Source organism: Sitophilus oryzae, unplaced genomic scaffold (genome assembly GCF_002938485.1).
Source record: "Sitophilus oryzae breed Bouriz unplaced genomic scaffold, Soryzae_2.0 scaffold_1387_pilon_pilon, whole genome shotgun sequence".
Classification (NCBI taxonomy): domain Eukaryota; kingdom Metazoa; phylum Arthropoda; class Insecta; order Coleoptera; family Curculionidae; genus Sitophilus; species Sitophilus oryzae.
The window spans coordinates 769056-787200 of record NW_022146045.1 but is presented as its reverse complement, the minus strand read 5'-3'; the positions used below and the strand labels follow the sequence as shown (position 1 = coordinate 787200).

At 31.1% G+C, this 18145-nt stretch overlaps 4 protein-coding genes across 9 annotated transcripts; 3 read left to right on the top strand and 1 right to left on the bottom strand.

Moving 5' to 3' along the window:
* Positions 1-414: 414 nt before the first annotated feature.
* LOC115875455 (mitochondrial coenzyme A transporter SLC25A42) lies at positions 415-12658 on the bottom strand. 5 transcript variants are annotated; one of them, XM_030890920.1, is made up of 7 exons: positions 12561-12658; positions 6192-6393; positions 5946-6128; positions 4175-4301; positions 3990-4122; positions 3314-3488; positions 415-1128 (listed from the first exon to the last, which is right to left on the bottom strand). In XM_030890920.1, exons 2-7 carry the CDS (start codon positions 6344-6346, stop codon positions 975-977), a joined length of 927 nt encoding a protein of 308 aa, XP_030746780.1. In that variant the 5' UTR covers positions 6347-6393; positions 12561-12658; the 3' UTR covers positions 415-974. The 5 variants fall into 5 exon arrangements, with proteins under 5 accessions (XP_030746780.1, XP_030746778.1, XP_030746781.1 ...); XM_030890918.1 differs by lacking the exon at positions 12561-12658 and adding an exon at positions 10419-10597; XM_030890921.1 differs by lacking the exon at positions 12561-12658 and adding an exon at positions 6999-7020.
* On the top strand, positions 9115-10564 carry LOC115875458 (calmodulin-like protein 4). 2 transcript variants are annotated; one of them, XM_030890924.1, is made up of 4 exons: positions 9115-9256; positions 9315-9345; positions 9865-9995; positions 10052-10564. In XM_030890924.1, exons 1-4 carry the CDS (start codon positions 9254-9256, stop codon positions 10334-10336), a joined length of 450 nt encoding a protein of 149 aa, XP_030746784.1. In that variant the 5' UTR covers positions 9115-9253; the 3' UTR covers positions 10337-10564. The 2 variants fall into 2 exon arrangements, with proteins under 2 accessions (XP_030746784.1, XP_030746785.1); XM_030890925.1 differs by lacking the exons at positions 9115-9256; positions 9315-9345 and adding an exon at positions 9500-9797.
* Positions 11827-12393, top strand: LOC115875459 (small nuclear ribonucleoprotein F). Its single transcript, XM_030890926.1, has 2 exons — positions 11827-12115; positions 12175-12393. Exons 1-2 carry the CDS (start codon positions 11941-11943, stop codon positions 12264-12266), a joined length of 267 nt encoding a protein of 88 aa, XP_030746786.1. The 5' UTR covers positions 11827-11940; the 3' UTR covers positions 12267-12393.
* Positions 12659-13508: 850 nt separating the features above from the next.
* LOC115875457 (B-cell receptor-associated protein 31-like) lies at positions 13509-14442 on the top strand. Its single transcript, XM_030890923.1, has one exon. The coding sequence runs from the start codon at positions 13634-13636 to the stop codon at positions 14321-14323; it is 690 nt and encodes a 229-aa protein (XP_030746783.1). The 5' UTR covers positions 13509-13633; the 3' UTR covers positions 14324-14442.
* The last annotated feature ends 3703 nt before the right edge of the window (positions 14443-18145 follow it).

The following is an 18145-nucleotide window of genomic DNA, read 5'->3' as shown; positions in this document are numbered from 1 at the left end:
TAACTGTTACGCTCGGTGGGCTCTGACTCGGTTGGCTAGATCTCGGTGCCCACTGAGCGAGTATATAAACGCTCAAATCGTAGATTATAGTTTAGTTTTAATCATCTGCTGATCATTAAAACTAAACTTGGTTAGCGCGCGTCTAGTGTAAAAGTAAAAATGTTTTGGTGTATTGTGGTGATTTAGTTTTTTATTTTGCTGTGTAACACCAAAGGCTCCAACCCCCAACTGTAAGGCCATTTTTTTAAACAATTTTTGCAACTGGACGCCCCATTTGTACAATGATTTTGATAAATATTTGATACGTTTCAGTTTTTTATATTTTCAAACTCATTTCCAGCTACTTATTGCTCATCATAGACATTTCTAAAATTCGAGTTATTGGGAGTATAGGTTAAAAATAAAACGAAATGCTTTAAACTAAAAAGGTTTATAATAATTAATCTATAACAATCCAAAAACAACACTTAGAAAATATGTACACATATTTAACAATGAAGTAAAAAGTATTTAAAATTTTTCAAAAAATATAACAGGTTAGAACTTAAATAGATTTCGATCATATTCACATTACTATTGACTATTTTTTTCTGCGTTTCGAAGCAATGATAAAATTCGCATTAAATATATAAAAACATTGCATTGTCTTAGTATCACATCAATCTACGAAACACTACCTATAACAGACACGATAAAATTGCTTTTACATTACACCCCGACAGTGAAACAAAAACAGATCTGTCCTAAATGAAATTATAAAAGCTATAAATAATATCAAATAATATTCACATTTTGTTATTTTTTTACAGGGTCTGCTAAAACATTTTATAGAAAAATACGCTACACAAAATATAATTTAATTATTTTGTAGCCTTAATTCTTAATTTTGGCATAATAGGCAGTGCTTCGAAATATAAAAGGCCCTGTACAAGTTAATACAAAAAGTCTGAAATTCATTTTAGTAACCAGTTACGTTACACCAAAGATTCTTTTTTGAATTTCACTACAAACGTCCTAAGCATGTCCCGTATATTGTCGTATGTGGAGTAACTGATGCCCACAGCTATAGGACCTTTAATCCAGTTCATAGATAGTCCTTTATAAAAGCCCTTTCTAATTCCTTCAGTCCTGAAAAATATATTCAAGTTTATATATGAATAAAACGATAAACATATTTTTGATTGTTAGGTCAAGAGATATTTTATTATGTCTAAAAAATTTGTCCTAAAATACTTAGTTTCGAAGATACAGGGTGTAGAAGTTTCATTTCATTATTTCGATTTTTTCCAAATAATTTCTGAAGTAACGTCAATATGTAGATAAAAATTGGAGTTTTTTGACATGATAAATTTGATTTTGATGTCAATATGACTCCTACTTGTAGAGCCAAGGAACAATCATGTTCATACAAAACCGACTAGTAGACGAACTACAATCGGATGAGATTCTGGGAATGGTCTCGGATCTCACACCACCAATCCAACTCTTGACGCGCACTTACAACGTCCTGTTTCCGAATAGGGACGAATGGGATAAGCCGAGAAACGGCTTATTACTTGCGGAAATGTGTTGGTACACGGACGGATCCAAAAACGATAAAGGATCTGGCGCAGGAATTTACTGCAGCAGTCCAAAGACTGAGATCTACCACAGTCTTGGAAAACACACCACAATTTTCCAAGCTGAGCTATATGCGATTGAAACCTGTGTGCAACTGCTGGTAGAACAGCAATACACCGGGAAAATAATAAGCAAATTTTCGGATAGTCAAGCCGCGTTGAAAGCACTTGAGGCAACGAAAAGTAAGTCAGGACGATCCTTCATTGTAAGAAACTACTCAATATATTAGGAGATGGAAACAAAGTGTCGCTAATATAGATACCGGGATATGTCGGCCTAGAGGGAAATGAACGTGCTGATTCCCTCGCCAAAACTGGTGCAGGCTCGCCATTTGTGGGCCCCAGAACCGACACTTAGCGTTCCAAAAAATCTCCCGCTGGAGGCAGGACCAGGTTTGAGGTGTTTGGCAAACCCACGTTAGACCTATCAGACCTAGAAGACATATCACCCTCGGACATAACGGCCTATGTTAAAAGGCTGGGTCTTGAGGGTGAACTTTAATGCTCTTTTTCTATTAAAGAGCTTGTAGAAACTGAGCCACAATAGGCCCTCGCGGCCTCAGTGGAGGGTCCCATCTGGGACTCACTCTTAGTAAAATACAAATACTCAACATGTTTATTTTTGTCAATAATGACATGTATCGACTATTTCCATTCTAAATATCTTGAGAACGGCTGCTTGTAGAGATTTTTAGCGAGAGACATTTTTTACGTAAAAAATCATGGAAATGTACATTATTTCACTCAGTAGTTTTATACAGACAAAAAGTTATTACTCTTCAAAACAGTTAAAACACATATAAGTGGCGCCCCCTACAAATAGGAGTCGTATTGACATCAAAATTAAATTTCTCGCCAATTTTCATCCAAATATTTAGGTCACATCAGAAATTATTTGGAAAAATCGAAATAAATATGAAACTTCTACACCCTGCGTCTCCGAAACTAAGCATTTTAGGAGATACATTTATACGAAGTTTTTTACTTATTTTTATCTGCAGAATAAGCTACCGAAGTTTCCGGAATACAGTTCAGACCACTCTGTATAATTTCTTTCATGACATGAAAAAGTACAATAAATGACTGATTAATGTTTGTTCAATATTATGTAACAGGTAATATGTGAGACACTGTAAAGTATAAATCTGGAAAGACATCATTGTCTCAGAACTTTAATTACAGTGAGATTATTGTGAATTTTAGAGACTTGTGAGATCATTCTCAGTTTAAACGCGTGAAAAATATCAACTTTTTTCTAGTAGTTATGCACGTTATAAATAGTAAACTAATTATGTAATTATAAAATTTTATAAAGTCAACTAATTAAATTTTTTATTCTAAATTTTCGCATTTATTTATTGTCAAAAATAATTAGTAGACATGCGTCAATTTAGTCAGTAGCGTATCTGTATATTTATTTTAAAATTTAATGCTGCATAAATACAGATTATAACGTTTCAAAGGGTATTTAAAAATGATAAAAAACGGTACAATTTGATTTATAAAATGACAGAAAAGAACTGTCACTGATAGACTTTTATGGTTAGTATAATTTTCTGATGAATATTTATAAAATTCTTTAAATGTGAGGTTGATTAGTTAAAAACGGCTAGAAATTTACGTTTTCAGCTAAATATTCCTTCATAATTATTACAGAGACCTGTTAAAATATCCCAATTTTCTATAATACATACTTGTAAACGTAGAGTAAGGTATGGTACATATTAGGATATTTTCCTGTTGTGTCGGTTTGCATGCGTCTGCGAATAATATCAAAGGGGTAACTGCTAGTCTGGCCTAAAACGCCAGCAATGGCTCCGAAAAATAACGACGCCACTGGATGGATTATGTAAGTGGTGTCCATATGTTCTGTAAGAAACAAAAATAGAGGCATAAAAATGCAGTTATAAATATAATAATATATACGAAAATAAAATATTAATTTTTAAAATTAATATTCAAATTTGGCGCGTGGACGATCGTTCCTCGACAAGGACAGAGAAGAAGCACCGCATGCGCAACAAAGAAAGAAGGTAAATTTAATTCGTTGACATGTTTGCGACCGTTTTCATAGTTATTTACGTATTATATATTATGGCCTAGGGTGTTATGTGTGTTATCGTAGTAAAAAATATACAACACAATAAAATTACATCAACGATTTTCTTTCAAGGCACTAAAATCGATTATGAAATGTTTAGGTACCTTTCTAGAAGATATTTTAAGAATGTTATCAGATTTATAAACAATTTTAAAAACTCTAAATATTTACGTTTATTTTTAGATCAAGTTGGCAAAAATACACAGCTTTTTTTCAGTTATGATTCATTAAGCCGAAATCAAAATTGTTAATTGAAAACATATTCTTACCTCCATATTTTCGTTTTAACGTATCGTAGGTAAAGAACGACACTCCGGCATAGGGAATAACACCGACGATGGTAGGAATGAAGCCTTTAAAAAACGCTCTGACGCCTTCGAGCGAATATATTTTTGAAAAAACCTAAAATAATATATTTTGGTACATCAAAATAACAAAAAACTAGCAAACCTACATGTCTTAAGGTAGAATATTCCAATTTATTAGTAACTGCCATTCGGGCACGAGCTAAGTCTAAGGGATAGGTCAGGGCTTGTGATGTGACCCCTGCTAAAGATCCTGCGAGAAATAACCGTTCTGAACTGAAAAAAAGTAGAAAAAATATTAGTAATGCGAAAAACAATCGTACGATCGAAAAAAAACCGGTGTCAGAGACGGCTGGGGAATGATACTCGATGATAATTTTGGTGAGGTCAATTTCTAGACGTCATTTATTAAAAATTGACACTAATTATACACTTAGATGCAAAAAAACGCAACGGAGAAATTTTTGGTCAAATTTCAAGTGTTTTCTGTTGTTTTTATAATTTTTTTAGCAAACTGTATATAATTATATCAACTTTAATTCGTAAACTAATTTTTTATAAACTTTATTTGGCATATTATATAATAAGGTTAATCGAGGGGTTGTTTTTCTACCTTAACTTTAAAACACCCTGTGCAATAATTTCGTGTGTAAATTTTCTTAAATTTTACGGTCAGAACCATGACTCCTGATCATTTCGTTTTTTGATGCATGTCAATACATGCTTTGGTTAATTTTTAAGAGCGAAATGAACTGATTACGATCAATTTGCAATTTTTTTAATTATCATTCCTTTTTGATGTAATTTTTTAATATTGCGAGATGGTTTTGGTGACTATTGTCGTAACGTCATATTAAGCTGCATTGGGTACTTTATACCAAATTTAAAAAAAAACGTTAAAGACTAAAGCCCCGTTCTCAGAACAGCGATTGTCGCCAGCGACACGTCAAGAGGACCAATGAGATTTGTACAAAATTCAAACAGCTGTCAATTTTAAATTTAGTACAGCTCCCATTGGTTGTTTGAAATGTCAAACTGTGTCGCCAGCGACGTCGTTCTGAGAACGGGGCTTAACGATACAGTCCTGCTTTTAATAAACATTAATAACGATAACAGAACTAACGATATTAAAGAAAACATCTGTAATACTCAAGTTGGTATACAAACAGAAAAAAAAATGTAAAAATACCCTAATACTTTGTATTGCCTCTTTTGGCTGCTATAACTGCCTGTATACGTCCCTTCATACTGTTATTGAGGCTGTATATATCACGTTGCCGTTATGCTTTCCCATTCTTTTTTAAGAACCAAGCGCAGTTCATTTAATGAAATTGGTACCGCTTCGCGAACTCTAACCCTCCTGCCAGAATTTCCCAAAGGTCGAACATGATGGGCAATTGTATATAGTTCACAATGATCACCAAAGCCGCTTTGTCATATTGAAAAATAACTTCAAAAAGAAATGATAATTGAAAAAATTGCAAACTGTTGATGGCAAGTTCATTCCGTTCTTAAAAATTAACCAAGGCATGTATTGACACGATCCAAAAAACAAAATGCCCAGGAGACATGGGTCTGACCGTAAAACTGATTTTTATTTGTTTAAATAGTGTAGTTTAAAATTCGAAAAAATATTTTTTTTGGAAGTAGATTTCTGTCTCTGGAAACATTCATCATTTTTAATCTTTCTGTAGTTTTAATTTTTAGCAAGTTTGGTCATATTTAGTGAATGGCGTCTAGAGATTAACCTCGCCAAAATGATCACCGATTGTCATTCCCAGCCGTCTTTGACGTCATTTTTTTTTCGATCATACGGTAGCATACAAAAATCTTGCATTTTTATTACAATCTTAAATAACAAGTGAAAAAAAATCAATAAAATTAAAACCAAAATGGGACACTGTAGGTACTCATAATTACCCCTGGTTTTGTTCAACTTTTAGAATCCTCTTCCACTGTTCATGAGCGGTGAATTGTATGGCACAATAGGGCACTATTCTGGCCATGGTGGCACTGTTTCCCCTCCATAGCGCTAAAGGTCCCTGTTTCTTGAACGTCTCTGCAAGAAATTTGAAAGCTTTCCTAGTTGAGTAGGCTTTATGGCTACAAAGTTGAATATGCATAGACAAAAATGACCACCGAAAAAAGTTACTATACTGATCTTACCTTATTTGAAAATTTATTTTCGTCCTATCTAACGGTGCGATTGTGGTTTTCGCCAAGGCACCGGCTATGGCACCAGCCGCTAAACTAGTAACTACGATTTCTCCATTGGATAAATGCTTCAACTTCGGATCTACATTCTGATTGGATTTACCCATAATGCCAAGTTACCTTGTCACGACATTATTTAACTAACGTCTTTTATCTGGAAAAAAAAACAAATGTTAAACGTTTATTTACAGAGCCGTAGGTATGTTAAACCTTTAGGGAGTCTTCAATGTTTAAAATAATTAGTTAACAACATTATAAACCAAACAAAGTCCAAAGTTTGCGATAATTCGTATCAATGGATTTTTAAAAAAGAATAGTTTTGCCAAAACAATTTTTGGCGGCGTTCACTGTGCATGATGAATTGATAATGCGTCAAGCAATATTCATTTTATGCATAATAAAGTAAGTTTAAAAGTTCCACCGAATGATATACAGGATGATATATTTTATTAAAATCATTAAAATTTAATTAGATACAATTATTATATATTTTAAACTTTATTTATTTATAATTTATATAATATACAAAACATTGTCTTGCTTTTATGCTTTTCTATAAGTTAATTATTGATTAATTAGATATTTTTTTTATTTATTTAAATATAGACTTAGGAATTTAACCTTGTACTTACTGTATACGAGATCAAACGAAGTAAACAAACGTTTTCGTTTTAGTCGCAGTTTTTTTGTTACAAATTTGTAAAAAATACTAAATTCATTAAGTATATAAATAATCTCGTTTAATTACAAAAATATTACCTGCTTCAGCCCATCCGACAGGTAGAATAACTAACCTAATATCATCTATAATCACTCTATAATTAAATCTACAAACCTTTTTTTAGAGCGTAATAGTCCATAAGCAAATGTCAATAGAATCATTGTTTGGGGGGTCAATAATTTTTATTAATATTAATAGCTAGGTAAGGGTATACCGGGTGCGTCTCAAAAGTGGCTCACCCCTATAACTTTTTTATTTTTTCAGATAAAAGAAAACGAGATTTGATATGTTAGTATATGGCATAAATTAGGATTACTTAATAACGGATTCATTTGTTTTTGGTCACATCCTGTTTCACCGGAAATACAAGAGAGTAAATGCTTTTTCCAAATATGCTCATGAGCCACCCTTGTTCCGTTTGAAAAAATTGAGATATGATTAAAATTACGATTTGGGCATCTCTTAATCAGCCAGGACAAGACACGAAAAACATTAGACGATGAAATCTATTTTTCCGAGGCTCCTTGATTAAAAATTAGTATTTTAAATACAGCCATGGCACTCTAGATTGAAATTTAAAAAACTTTTAAAGCGAAAATGTCAAAAGTTGACGTATGATATGTCATTGTACTCAGAGTGTCATTTTCTATCGAATAAAACAGAAATATGCCGAGGGTGCCATTTAATAACCAAAAGTTGTAGTCATTTCCGGTGAAACAGTCGTTATCGGTAAAATAGTTGCTTGATTTTATTGATTTTTATTGTTTTTCTTTTAAATTTTTAATTTTTATAAAGATTATGTCTCATTTTACGTGGAAAAATATTGAAAAAATAAAACTGATTGCGTATTTTTTAAATTTATAAGAAGTAATGTCACAGATTATATACTTTATTTTTTCTTTATTGTTTTTCGTGGTTCCAATTTTCGGAATCGGGCACTAGTTAGGTTACTAGTTTGCGCACATAGTACGCCCACTTATGGCCTCTAAAATTGTGCACAGCGCCTGACCGGCACAGTTATTAGAGAGATATCGGAAAACCGAATAGCGTCATGCAGTATTTACGCGTACCTTATCATGGTTACGATATGCGCTAGTCAATTTTTAACGCAACACCCGCTAATAACGTTACCGCCTGACGTAATTTGCGGATCAATTACACTAAGCGCTATTTCTAAATAACGTTTAAAAATTGCTTAAATGGGCATGTGCGGGTATTTGACAACCGGGGCCGGCCGGCGAGATCTTTTATTTTAGGTTATGTTTGCATTGTTTTGAATTGTTACTTGAGTTTTATTAGGTAATTTGATATTTAAGTAGCTGGGATTAGTTTAATTAAATAAATATGGCCCAAAATACGGATGCAGATGACGACTTAGCCCTTCTAAGAGAATTTGTTGCTTGTTGCCCTAAACCCACTGCCAGACGTTGAACAATAAACCACTGGAAATAAGCACTTTAGCCCTTTAGTTTTAAAATACCTAGTAAACAAAACAATTTCAAAGTTTTAAATTCAAAGTTAGGTTAAGTTTAAATAGCGGACGCGACGCGAACAGAATTTTTTCCGATCCGATAACTATAAATGAAGAGAGTTGATTACCACCTCACGTAAAGGAAATAACACTTGGCCTTATTAACGTCCATGCACGCTATTCGGTTTAGCGATATCTCTCTATTACGCTGTTTATTGTTATTTTACGCGAGTTTATTTTTACGCACAGGAAATTTTACTCGTTTGCACATAGTCATAAAAAACAATTTTCGTACCACTAATTAGGGACAAGATTTTTATCTGTATACTTATAGGATACCTAACCTGTGGTAATGTTATCTGAAATATGTATGGTACGCCTATGAATTAACTGCCAATCAGAATATCGTTTCCCCCCTTACGGATACCCCGTACTACAGAACGGATATACCATAGGGATAGACGTACTGTAAATGGGTTATAAAAATATTTATTCCATTTTTTTCAAAAATTTTACGTATAGAGTATAATATGAAAATATTCTCTTAATTCTTTAAAAATAATTAACTAAAAAACGCTAAAATCTTTTCCATTGCCAGTTATTGTATAGCGCTCCAAATGCCGGTTTATAACTTCAATATAAAAAAAAAACATAAGCTCCCGGACTAAAGCGACGAGAGTGATGTAAAATTGTACGTGTTACCTGGGTACAACCTGTTCATTGGAACGGATAACAGACTAATCTCCCATCGCTAGTATTTACGTACCTTTATTGCTAACGTGTCAGTCTTGGGATTTAATTTTTGTGGATTTATTCATTAAAATGGTAAATATTTATAAAGAACCTCGTTCTATGATTGTTCAGATGTGAACTTTTGTTTTAGGCCAGGTATTTCAAAGAGCAAGATATCGATGGTAAGTATACCAAGTGTCAAAAAAAATAACGACCTAGATTAGAAAAAATAAATATTTGTATTTTATTGGCATAGATAGGTATCTCTTGAAATTAAATCCATGCAAATAGTTTTTACAAACATACTTATACCTACAATTTAATTGTATGTTGAAATTAAATTAGTTATTACAAACAAAAACTATCACATGCAAATTCATTTAGTTCATTTATCTCTCATGATGATAAGGACAGATAACAAAGCTTCTAATTTTAGCACTATAAAATAATTAAATGATTAAAATTAGAACTAGCATGAACGAAAAAAATCATAATTTTACCACAATACTTAGAAGAGAAAAATAGTAATTTCTTGTTAACATAGTGACATTGAATATTAACAATTTAAGATTTAAACTGATAATTTTGATTGTATTGGTAAAACTTTCTATACATTTTCAAATGTCACAATCAGGTAAAGAAAACAAATGCAGGAAAAATATTAAAAGAAAACTTTACAAATAATACCTATGGCGTTTCAGAGTTTAGGGAATGTTTCTACCTATATGCTCGGTCTGACCATATCAAATCTCTGGATGAACTTACTGTGATTATGAGAAGTTTGGGCCTTTCACCAACCATATCTGAATTAGCTGGATATTTCAAGCATAAGGTAAATTAAGAAACAAAATAATTATCTATTATTAAAGCCAACATTTATTACTGTAGGTAGGAAAAATGACATTTGCCGACTTCCTAGAAGTAATGCACGTTCATTCAAGAGTTGAGAATCTACCAAAAGAAATCGTGGATGCATTTAAGGCAGCTGATCCCGAAGGTAGGGGTACTATACCAGCGAAACAACTGAGACACTTATTGCAAAATTGGGGAGAAAAATTGTCATCGAAAGAAGTAGACAGAATCTTTCGTGAGGCCAATGTAAATAATAACAGTATGGTTAAATATGAAGATTTTATCAAAATTGCGTGCGCTCCAGTACCAGATTACTATTAAAATTTATATATAATTTTTATTTATATTCAATGATCCTTTCATTTGAATTTATTATAGGTTTATTACATAAAAATGGACTTACCGTGTAAGACGCACTTTTTAACTCTCTTGCCTTTTTAGATAATGAATTCACTACTTTTTTTAATGTATCGACTTAGATGATATTTTATAAAAACTGTGTAAATGTGCAGATTATAAAATTTTTAATTATATTTCTTTCAACATTTTCGGTACCCTTTTATTTAATTTCTAGTGATTTTTTATACTATTTTTGAATCTTTGACGTTTGACCATTATGTCTTTGGATCATTCCTTATTCCTTGTCCTTGGAATTACTGCTGAGTTTACACACCAGTGCCCGTGGACGTATATAAAATAAAGTTTACATGATTATAGTATTTTAAATAAATTGAAAATTTAAAAGTCATTAATAATAATAATGCACATTTACGTTTCAAAATTAATTTAATTTTAACAAAAAAATGGTATTTAACTTAACAAGTAAGTGTATAATAAAATTTTATTTATATGAATAAAATAAAAAAAAAGGGCATGCAACTAAATATACGCTATAATAAATAAATTTCTGCCGTACTATTATGATTCAGAGTTATGCGTTATTCTTTGCATATATTAAAGTATTCAAAAGTTTAACTTTATTAAATAAAATTCTTTCCAAACAATTTAATAATGCTTTAAAATGTGTTCCTAAATTTTAGATTAAAATGTATGAATATGAATTGGCCTTAAGAGTTTCAGGCACGCCACTACAAAATGAAAACGTCAAAAATTACTAGAAAAATAACTATTCAAAAATCAAACTAACCTACAAATAATAAGCGTTTTCGGCGTTTTTAAAACTTTTGGAAAGTTTTGTTTTGTCTTTTATTCAGCGACCCAAAACTTTAAAAAACATCAAAATGTTCAATTGCTTTGCCGGAATTATATCGCCAAAACCAGTTTTAAATAGTCTTACTGGTGTAAAGCAGTAATGGTAAATTGAAGTGGGATTTTCGTTTAATTTTATAAATAAAAGACAGTGTGTTGCATACAAGAAACTTTATTTTATATAAGGACGCATGTATGAAATACCTATGAAACATTAGAAATCGACGTTATGCCACGATCCACGATGGTTTTTGCAGTTCACAGTTCACAGCACAGCTTTTTAAGTTTTTAATGCCACTTTTTCACAATTATCACCGGTTGGAGTAAATAAAACATGAATTAAACTCACAAGATAGCAATTATTACTTTGAAAATGGACGCTATAAACACTTTTCGGAATTTCTTTAATGAGAGCGGTTTAGATTTTGAAAAATTATTATGATTTTTGAAGATTCTGACTTTGACAAGAGAAAATTATTTCTGTTTTTGTTTGCCGTTGTTCTTAGCGACCGCTATAGCAGCGCCAGATAGCGTATAACGGTCGCGACCCAAAATAATTTCGCGACCTAAAATTTTTACGGGCTTTCCAATCTAAACTTGTTGCATTTATCTATGAAACTAACCTACAAATAATAAGCGTTTTCGGCGTTTTTAAAACTTTTGGAAAGTTTTGTTTTGTCTTTTATTCAGAAAAGTAAAATTTAAAACACATCAAAATGTCGACTGCTATGCCAATAAATCCCAAACCATTTTTAAATAGTCTTACTGGTAAAGCAGTAATGGTAAAATTGAAGTGGGGCCACGAATACAAAGGCTATCTAGTTTCAGTAGATGGATATATGAACCTTCAACTTGCTAATTGTGAAGAGTATATTGATGGTAGCATTACTGGTAAGTAATATGCTTTATTTTGCTAATTTGTACATAGTGTTCATATGATTACTTTACAGGAAATCTTGGAGAAGTTCTTATAAGATGTAATAATGTATTGTTTATACGAGGTGCAGAAGAAGAGGATGAAGAAGGAGAAACAAGAGACTAGTTCTGTTAGTGTGCAAATTTAATTTTATTTTAAGTGAAATAAGGTGAAGCAACTGTGGACGTAAGAATAAATGATACATTTAATTTGTGTTGATTAGCGTGCATGAAAAATATAAGTGTGAAAATTATAGAAGTTTTTTGTTTTTACTTTTTTGGATTATCTAAAAATACTAAAGTAGAGGAAATATTTTAAATTACTCAATACTCAATGACAAATTATATTAAAATTATAGAATTATGTGTTATTCTAATAAAATATAAATGTAATACTTCCTATTATAAAAATAATACTTACTTTTTCTTGTTAATTTAAATGTAATGAAGAATACATAGTACTTAATATACCTATGTATAAATATTTTTATAGAACAAAACACAACATGCCACTACAAATGCAATAAAACATTGAACTATATATTAATATAATCCTTTCCTATAATAATTCTTGATTGTAACATTTTTCAAAATTGAGCAAGTAAAATAACATGAACAAAAATTTCACAATAATTATGATAAACTTTTTATTATTTATTACGTTATTTTATGGAGAATTTTTATCTTATAAATAAATAGAACATAGTTGATAAGTAAAATAAATTATTTACATATTTTTGCAAACATGATTTTTTGCAAATCTTTTAAAAATCCTTAAATAGATCTGTATAGAACACTCTAGTGTTTCCTAGGGTTTCAGTTATACGTACGTATATGTATATGGTTTCAGTACTATTATTCTTCTAGTGCCTATAGCCTATAGGGTGTTCCTTTATAACATACTAATAATTAAAAGGGTGATTCTTGGATCTAGTCTAAAAAAAACTTATATTACCCTTATATGAACATGTATGTCCTAAACAAATTAATTTTTTGAGATACAAGGATGGTAAAATTTTCTAAAAAAAACGTTTTTTCATATCTAAGAACTCTTCTGTTATCATAAATATCTTTACGAATCTTGATACACGTCTTCTATGCATAAAATTAACCTTTTACCTTTTTATCACCTTTTTAATTATAGTAGGATTGTTTGTCTATCGTAACAACAATATGTAGTTTATTAAAGTAGTATTCATGTAGTTAATGAGGTAAATTACGTTTTTTAACTACTTCCGAACCCTGTTTATAAAATTTTATCACACTTTTATCTATGACCAAACTAAGTTTTGCTAAAGTCATATACATAGTCATATATTTTATTTTGCCATTTGCCAGTCCTTTGTCCTTTGTCTATGGCCAATAGTTTTCTTGTCAGCTGTCAACACTCAGTCTGTTCGAGAATTATCAACGAATTACTCATTTTCTTTGCTTTTAAACTATTTTTAAACCTAGATAATATATTACAATAAAACAGATCTTTCAATATTCAAGATGAGTATACAATGGACATTAATTGCTGGGTTTCTTTATGCAGAAATAGCTTTTGTACTTCTTCTAGTCTTACCAGTTGCAAGTCCCAAGAGATGGAATGCTATTTTTAAATCCAAGTTTTTGCAGACCATACAGAGGCAAGCCGGTATTTATTTTCTTATTTTATTTGGGACCTTGGTATTGTTTCTGCTTGATGCAATTAGAGAGATGAGGAAGTACTCTAATATTGAGAACGAGGAACATGGACATGCTCATTTAGATAAAGAAATGCAAGGCAGTATGAGACTTTTCCGAGCACAACGTAACTTTTATATTTCTGGATTTTCATTATTTCTTGCACTGGTTATAAGACGTTTAGTTATTTTGATTTCATCCCAAGCTACTTTGTTAGCTCAGTCTGAGGCATCAATGAGACAAGCTGTAAGTGCGACAACTGCTGCAAAAAGTCTACTAGCTAAAAGTGATGAACCTAAAGAGAATCTACAGAAGGAACCTTATGGAAAAGTGGTCTCTGAATTGAAAGAGACAGTGAAAAGTTTAGAGGAGGAGTTATTAAAAGAAAAGAAAGATAAGTCTGTTATTAAGGCTAAGTTTGACGATTTAGCTAAAGAACATGATCGTCTGTCCATTGAAAATATTAAGTTGCAGAAGAAAATTACAATTGGCGCTGGAGATAAGAAGAATGAATAATTTAAGTGCATGCACAAATATATTTTATAGGTGTAATTTATTCATGTTTAATATTAGCTTAGAATAAGAAATGTTTGTCTAATTTTGTTAACAATATATTAAAAATTATATTAAAATTATCAGTATTTTTTTTTGTTTCAGTGAAGTGATTTGTTTTTAGGATTTTACAGATTTTTGCAAATTTTGTAGACTTTAAGACAACAGGATTGTGAAATTTAAAAGTTAAATAGTCCGATATGTGCGATTTAGTAATTTCTGTCATGATTTTAACGAAATTTAGTATTTATTTTTATTCAAAACAATTTGTACAAAATGGCTACTTGAAAAATTTGGTGAATCATTTTTTACTCTGAGTGAATCATTTCAAAGTTTAATTTAAATAGGAATCAAAAAGTTGTATAACACATTATTTTAATAAGAGATTAATCTTAAAAGTTGTGCAGTAATTTTAATTTAAGTGTAGGCTCTATTGCTCTTTTACAAATAATAAATATACAAATCTGCAAAGACATAAACAAAAAGTAATTTTGAAAAAATCATTTACACTGCCATAAGTCCTGTTGAGTTTGTATAAAAACTTAACTAGGCATAAGGCATAGAACTACTTTGGAATCAAAATAAGTTCATTAAATACACCCAGAGAATGATACACCTGGGATACACCTCTATACAAAAGTGCTTCGTTTATCCGTTAGAGGGCATCAAACTTTAAAAGGATAATACACATTTTTAAGATATTTTAAGAAGGGATATTCCGATTGAGATTTTTAGTGCCTATATTATGCTAAGCGCATTAACAATTTATTTTCACAAAAATCAAAAGTACGGGAAGGGTAAGAAGTATCCCCACCCCTACATACATTTTAGTGTAAATATTTTTCATCTCCACCAACGACAGATTTTCTTTTCTTAAAATGGTCCCTCTAGTATTTATTACATTTTTTGTCTCTCGTAAAAAAATATCGCATATAGTTTGTGAAAAAAAATTTTGGAGCATTTATTTTTCCAAAAAAGACCTAGAAAATATACAGGGAGTTGCAATATTCCGTGGACATAGAACAACTACTTAATTGTTTTATATGCCGTGATTTACCTTTCACAAAAGTGCTTCGTTTGTCCGCTAGAGGACATCAATAAAAAAATAACCCTATAAACCCGAACGTTAATTAACTTTTGAATTTGAACGAATTTTATTATTTTTCTTAAGTTTTTTATGAGTCATATTGTCAAATATAATTTGTGATTCTAATATAAAATTCCATATTTTTGCCAACTAGATTATTAGAGCATAATAGATTTTATGCGCCTCCATAGTTTGATGTGACGAAAACATTTTTTAAAAGTCGAAAAAATATTTTTTTTCCTCAAAAGTATGCGCGTTTTTTACAAGATACAAAAAAATGTGTTAAATACTAGAAGGATAATTTTACGAAAAAAAATCGGTCGTCGGTTGTGTTGGAAACTACCGTATGATCGAATAAAAACGGCGTCAGCGATGGCTATGAAATGAAGATCAATGGCATTTCCGATATAAATTTACATATTGACAGCGATCTTCATTTCATAGCCATCGCTGACGCCGTTTTTATTCGATCATACCGTATAATATTTATACAAAAACTTATGTATAGTTTTCACTTTTCTCTATTTTCTTGTACTTTTTCTTGATTTTTGTGAAAGTCAAATTTAAAGCACTTAGCAATCGTAGATACCTATAAAATCTAATTCAAATCGGAATAAAACGGCTCTTAAAATATTTGAAAAAAATGTGTTTATTTATATTGGTAAAATCGCTATGAATCGTAATGGGTATCGAGATTTTTGGAATCGAAATTATCAATAGCTGCAGTCATAACTGACATAAATTAAACATGTTGATTAAATAGTTATTAGACTGAAATCATAAATTTGAAATATTTTTGAGACAAAAATTCAACAGGAACTGTTTTATCGTCATTTTTTCGAAGACAAATTTATGATTAATTTAAAAAACTAAAAAGTTCCCAAATTTCAGTCAAATAACTATATCTATGCGACATATTAATTTGCTCGTAGCGATTTTTACCAAGAGACATTTTGACGTAAAAAATCACGGAAATGTATATTTTTTTCACTCCATAGTTTTATACAGGTACGGACGAAAAGTTACTACTCTTCAAAAAGTTAAAACACATGTAGGTGGCGACCTCGTATAGGAGTCATATTGACATCAAAATCAAATTTCTACTGTCAAAAAATTCTAGACACCAATTTTCATCCAAATATTATGACGTTACTTTAGAAATTATTTTGAAAAAATCGAAATAAAAATGAAACTTCTTCACCCTGTATCTCCGAAACTAAGCATTTTAGGACATACATTTATACGAACTTTTTTACTTATTTTTATCTACAGAATATACTGCCGAAGTTTCGGGAATACAGTTTGGACCACCTTGTATAGAAGACTTGTTTCATACTTCGACATATTTTAGTCTTCCAAATTTTAGAGATTCCGCGTGACTCTGAAGAGGTTTTTTTATATCAGATAGTAATAATAATACATATTATATAGGTATAAAATATTTAGGAAACTCTCATCACCCCTTCAAAATAAAAACTCTACTTTAGGTTCGTAATTAATTCTAGAATTTGACCAATTAACTGGCGGCCCCTCCACCAAACCGCTCGTTTGCAGCCGATTGTTCGACAGGGGGTTGCTTTAGCAGCCCTCTACCCCCCCTTCCCTCTCCACCACACCACTGTTAGCAGTCGTCGCAATACCGCGCGCATGCAATCCCGCGAGAACAATACCTAGTTATTAGGGATGGCCTAAATGACATGGCCTGAATGACATGCCACTGTTGACTTATTGGCTAATCTGCGTCGAATGACAACGGGGCACGACGTAAATGACGATCAGTTTAAATGACAATTTAATAATGTCGACGGAGGGAGGGTTGGATATAAAGTCGATCATCCGTCAGTATAGAAGGTATTTGATTTATTTCTTTTTTGGATGTTTTTGAGTTTTAAAGCATTTTAGCTCTAAAAGTCCGCACTTATGCATCAAAATTAGAATATACGCACTTATTGATATCAATACCAGGTGCGTCTCAAAAGTGGAACTCAAAAGTGGTATATCTTTTTTATTTTTTTTTTTAAATAAAAAAAAACGAGATTTGATATGTTAGTATATGACATAAATTAGAATTGATTGACGTATTCAATTGTTTTTGGTCACTTCCTGTTTCACCGGAAATGACGGCAACTTTTGATTTTTAAATTGCACCCTTATCGGTATATTTTTGCTTTATTTGATAGAAAATGACACTCTGAATAGAATGACATATCATATGTTCTTCAAATTTAATAGTACCTGAATTAATAAGTTATTGAATATTGTAATAATACTATAATTAACCTTGTAATTGAATACTTTATTTTACTTTAATTCATATTAATTTGTATTTATAAATACATCTTTAAGATTTCCGATGTAGGAATGAGTTTTCAATAATAATAAAGCACTAAATAGGTAAATTTCTGAAATGACAACTTCATTTGACAGTTATCTTTTACCTTGACTGGTGCTCATAAGTAAATACAGGGCCATAAGAAAGAGAAATATTTAAAAAGAAATCGGCGATAACTCGTAAACGAGCTAATCAAAAATATCTAAAGTTATTCTTTTGAATGTGGGTTTTAGTGCTCTTCAATAAACCTAAATAGAATTATTCTCTAAAATAATTAGGGAAGCCAATAATTGACCCCATTAAAATTTACATGGGATTTCCTATGTCCCGTCCGACGATGCAACACCCGGTAGAGTTCCACTAGCTC

Excerpts from the sequence above, each read along its gene's own strand:
- LOC115875459 (XM_030890926.1), top strand. The coding sequence starts at position 11,941 with ATGTCGACTGCTATGCCAATAAATCCCAAACCATTTTTAAATAGTCTT. Across the intron at positions 12,116-12,174 it reads TATTGATGGTAGCATTACTG|GAAATCTTGGAGAAGTTCTT; the intron begins GTAAGTAATATG and ends ATTACTTTACAG.
- LOC115875455 (XM_030890920.1), bottom strand. The coding sequence starts at position 6,346 with ATGGGTAAATCCAATCAGAATGTAGATCCGAAGTTGAAGCATTTATCC. Across the intron at positions 3,489-3,989 it reads GTTAAAACGAAAATATGGAG|AACATATGGACACCACTTAC; the intron begins GTAAGAATATGT and ends TGTTTCTTACAG. Across the intron at positions 1,129-3,313 it reads ACCTTACTCTACGTTTACAA|GACTGAAGGAATTAGAAAGG; the intron begins GTATGTATTATA and ends TATATTTTTCAG.
- LOC115875458 (XM_030890924.1), top strand. Across the intron at positions 9,346-9,864 it reads CAAAGAGCAAGATATCGATG|AGTTTAGGGAATGTTTCTAC; the intron begins GTAAGTATACCA and ends ATGGCGTTTCAG. Across the intron at positions 9,996-10,051 it reads CTGGATATTTCAAGCATAAG|GTAGGAAAAATGACATTTGC; the intron begins GTAAATTAAGAA and ends TTATTACTGTAG.
- LOC115875457 (XM_030890923.1), top strand. The coding sequence starts at position 13,634 with ATGAGTATACAATGGACATTAATTGCTGGGTTTCTTTATGCAGAAATA.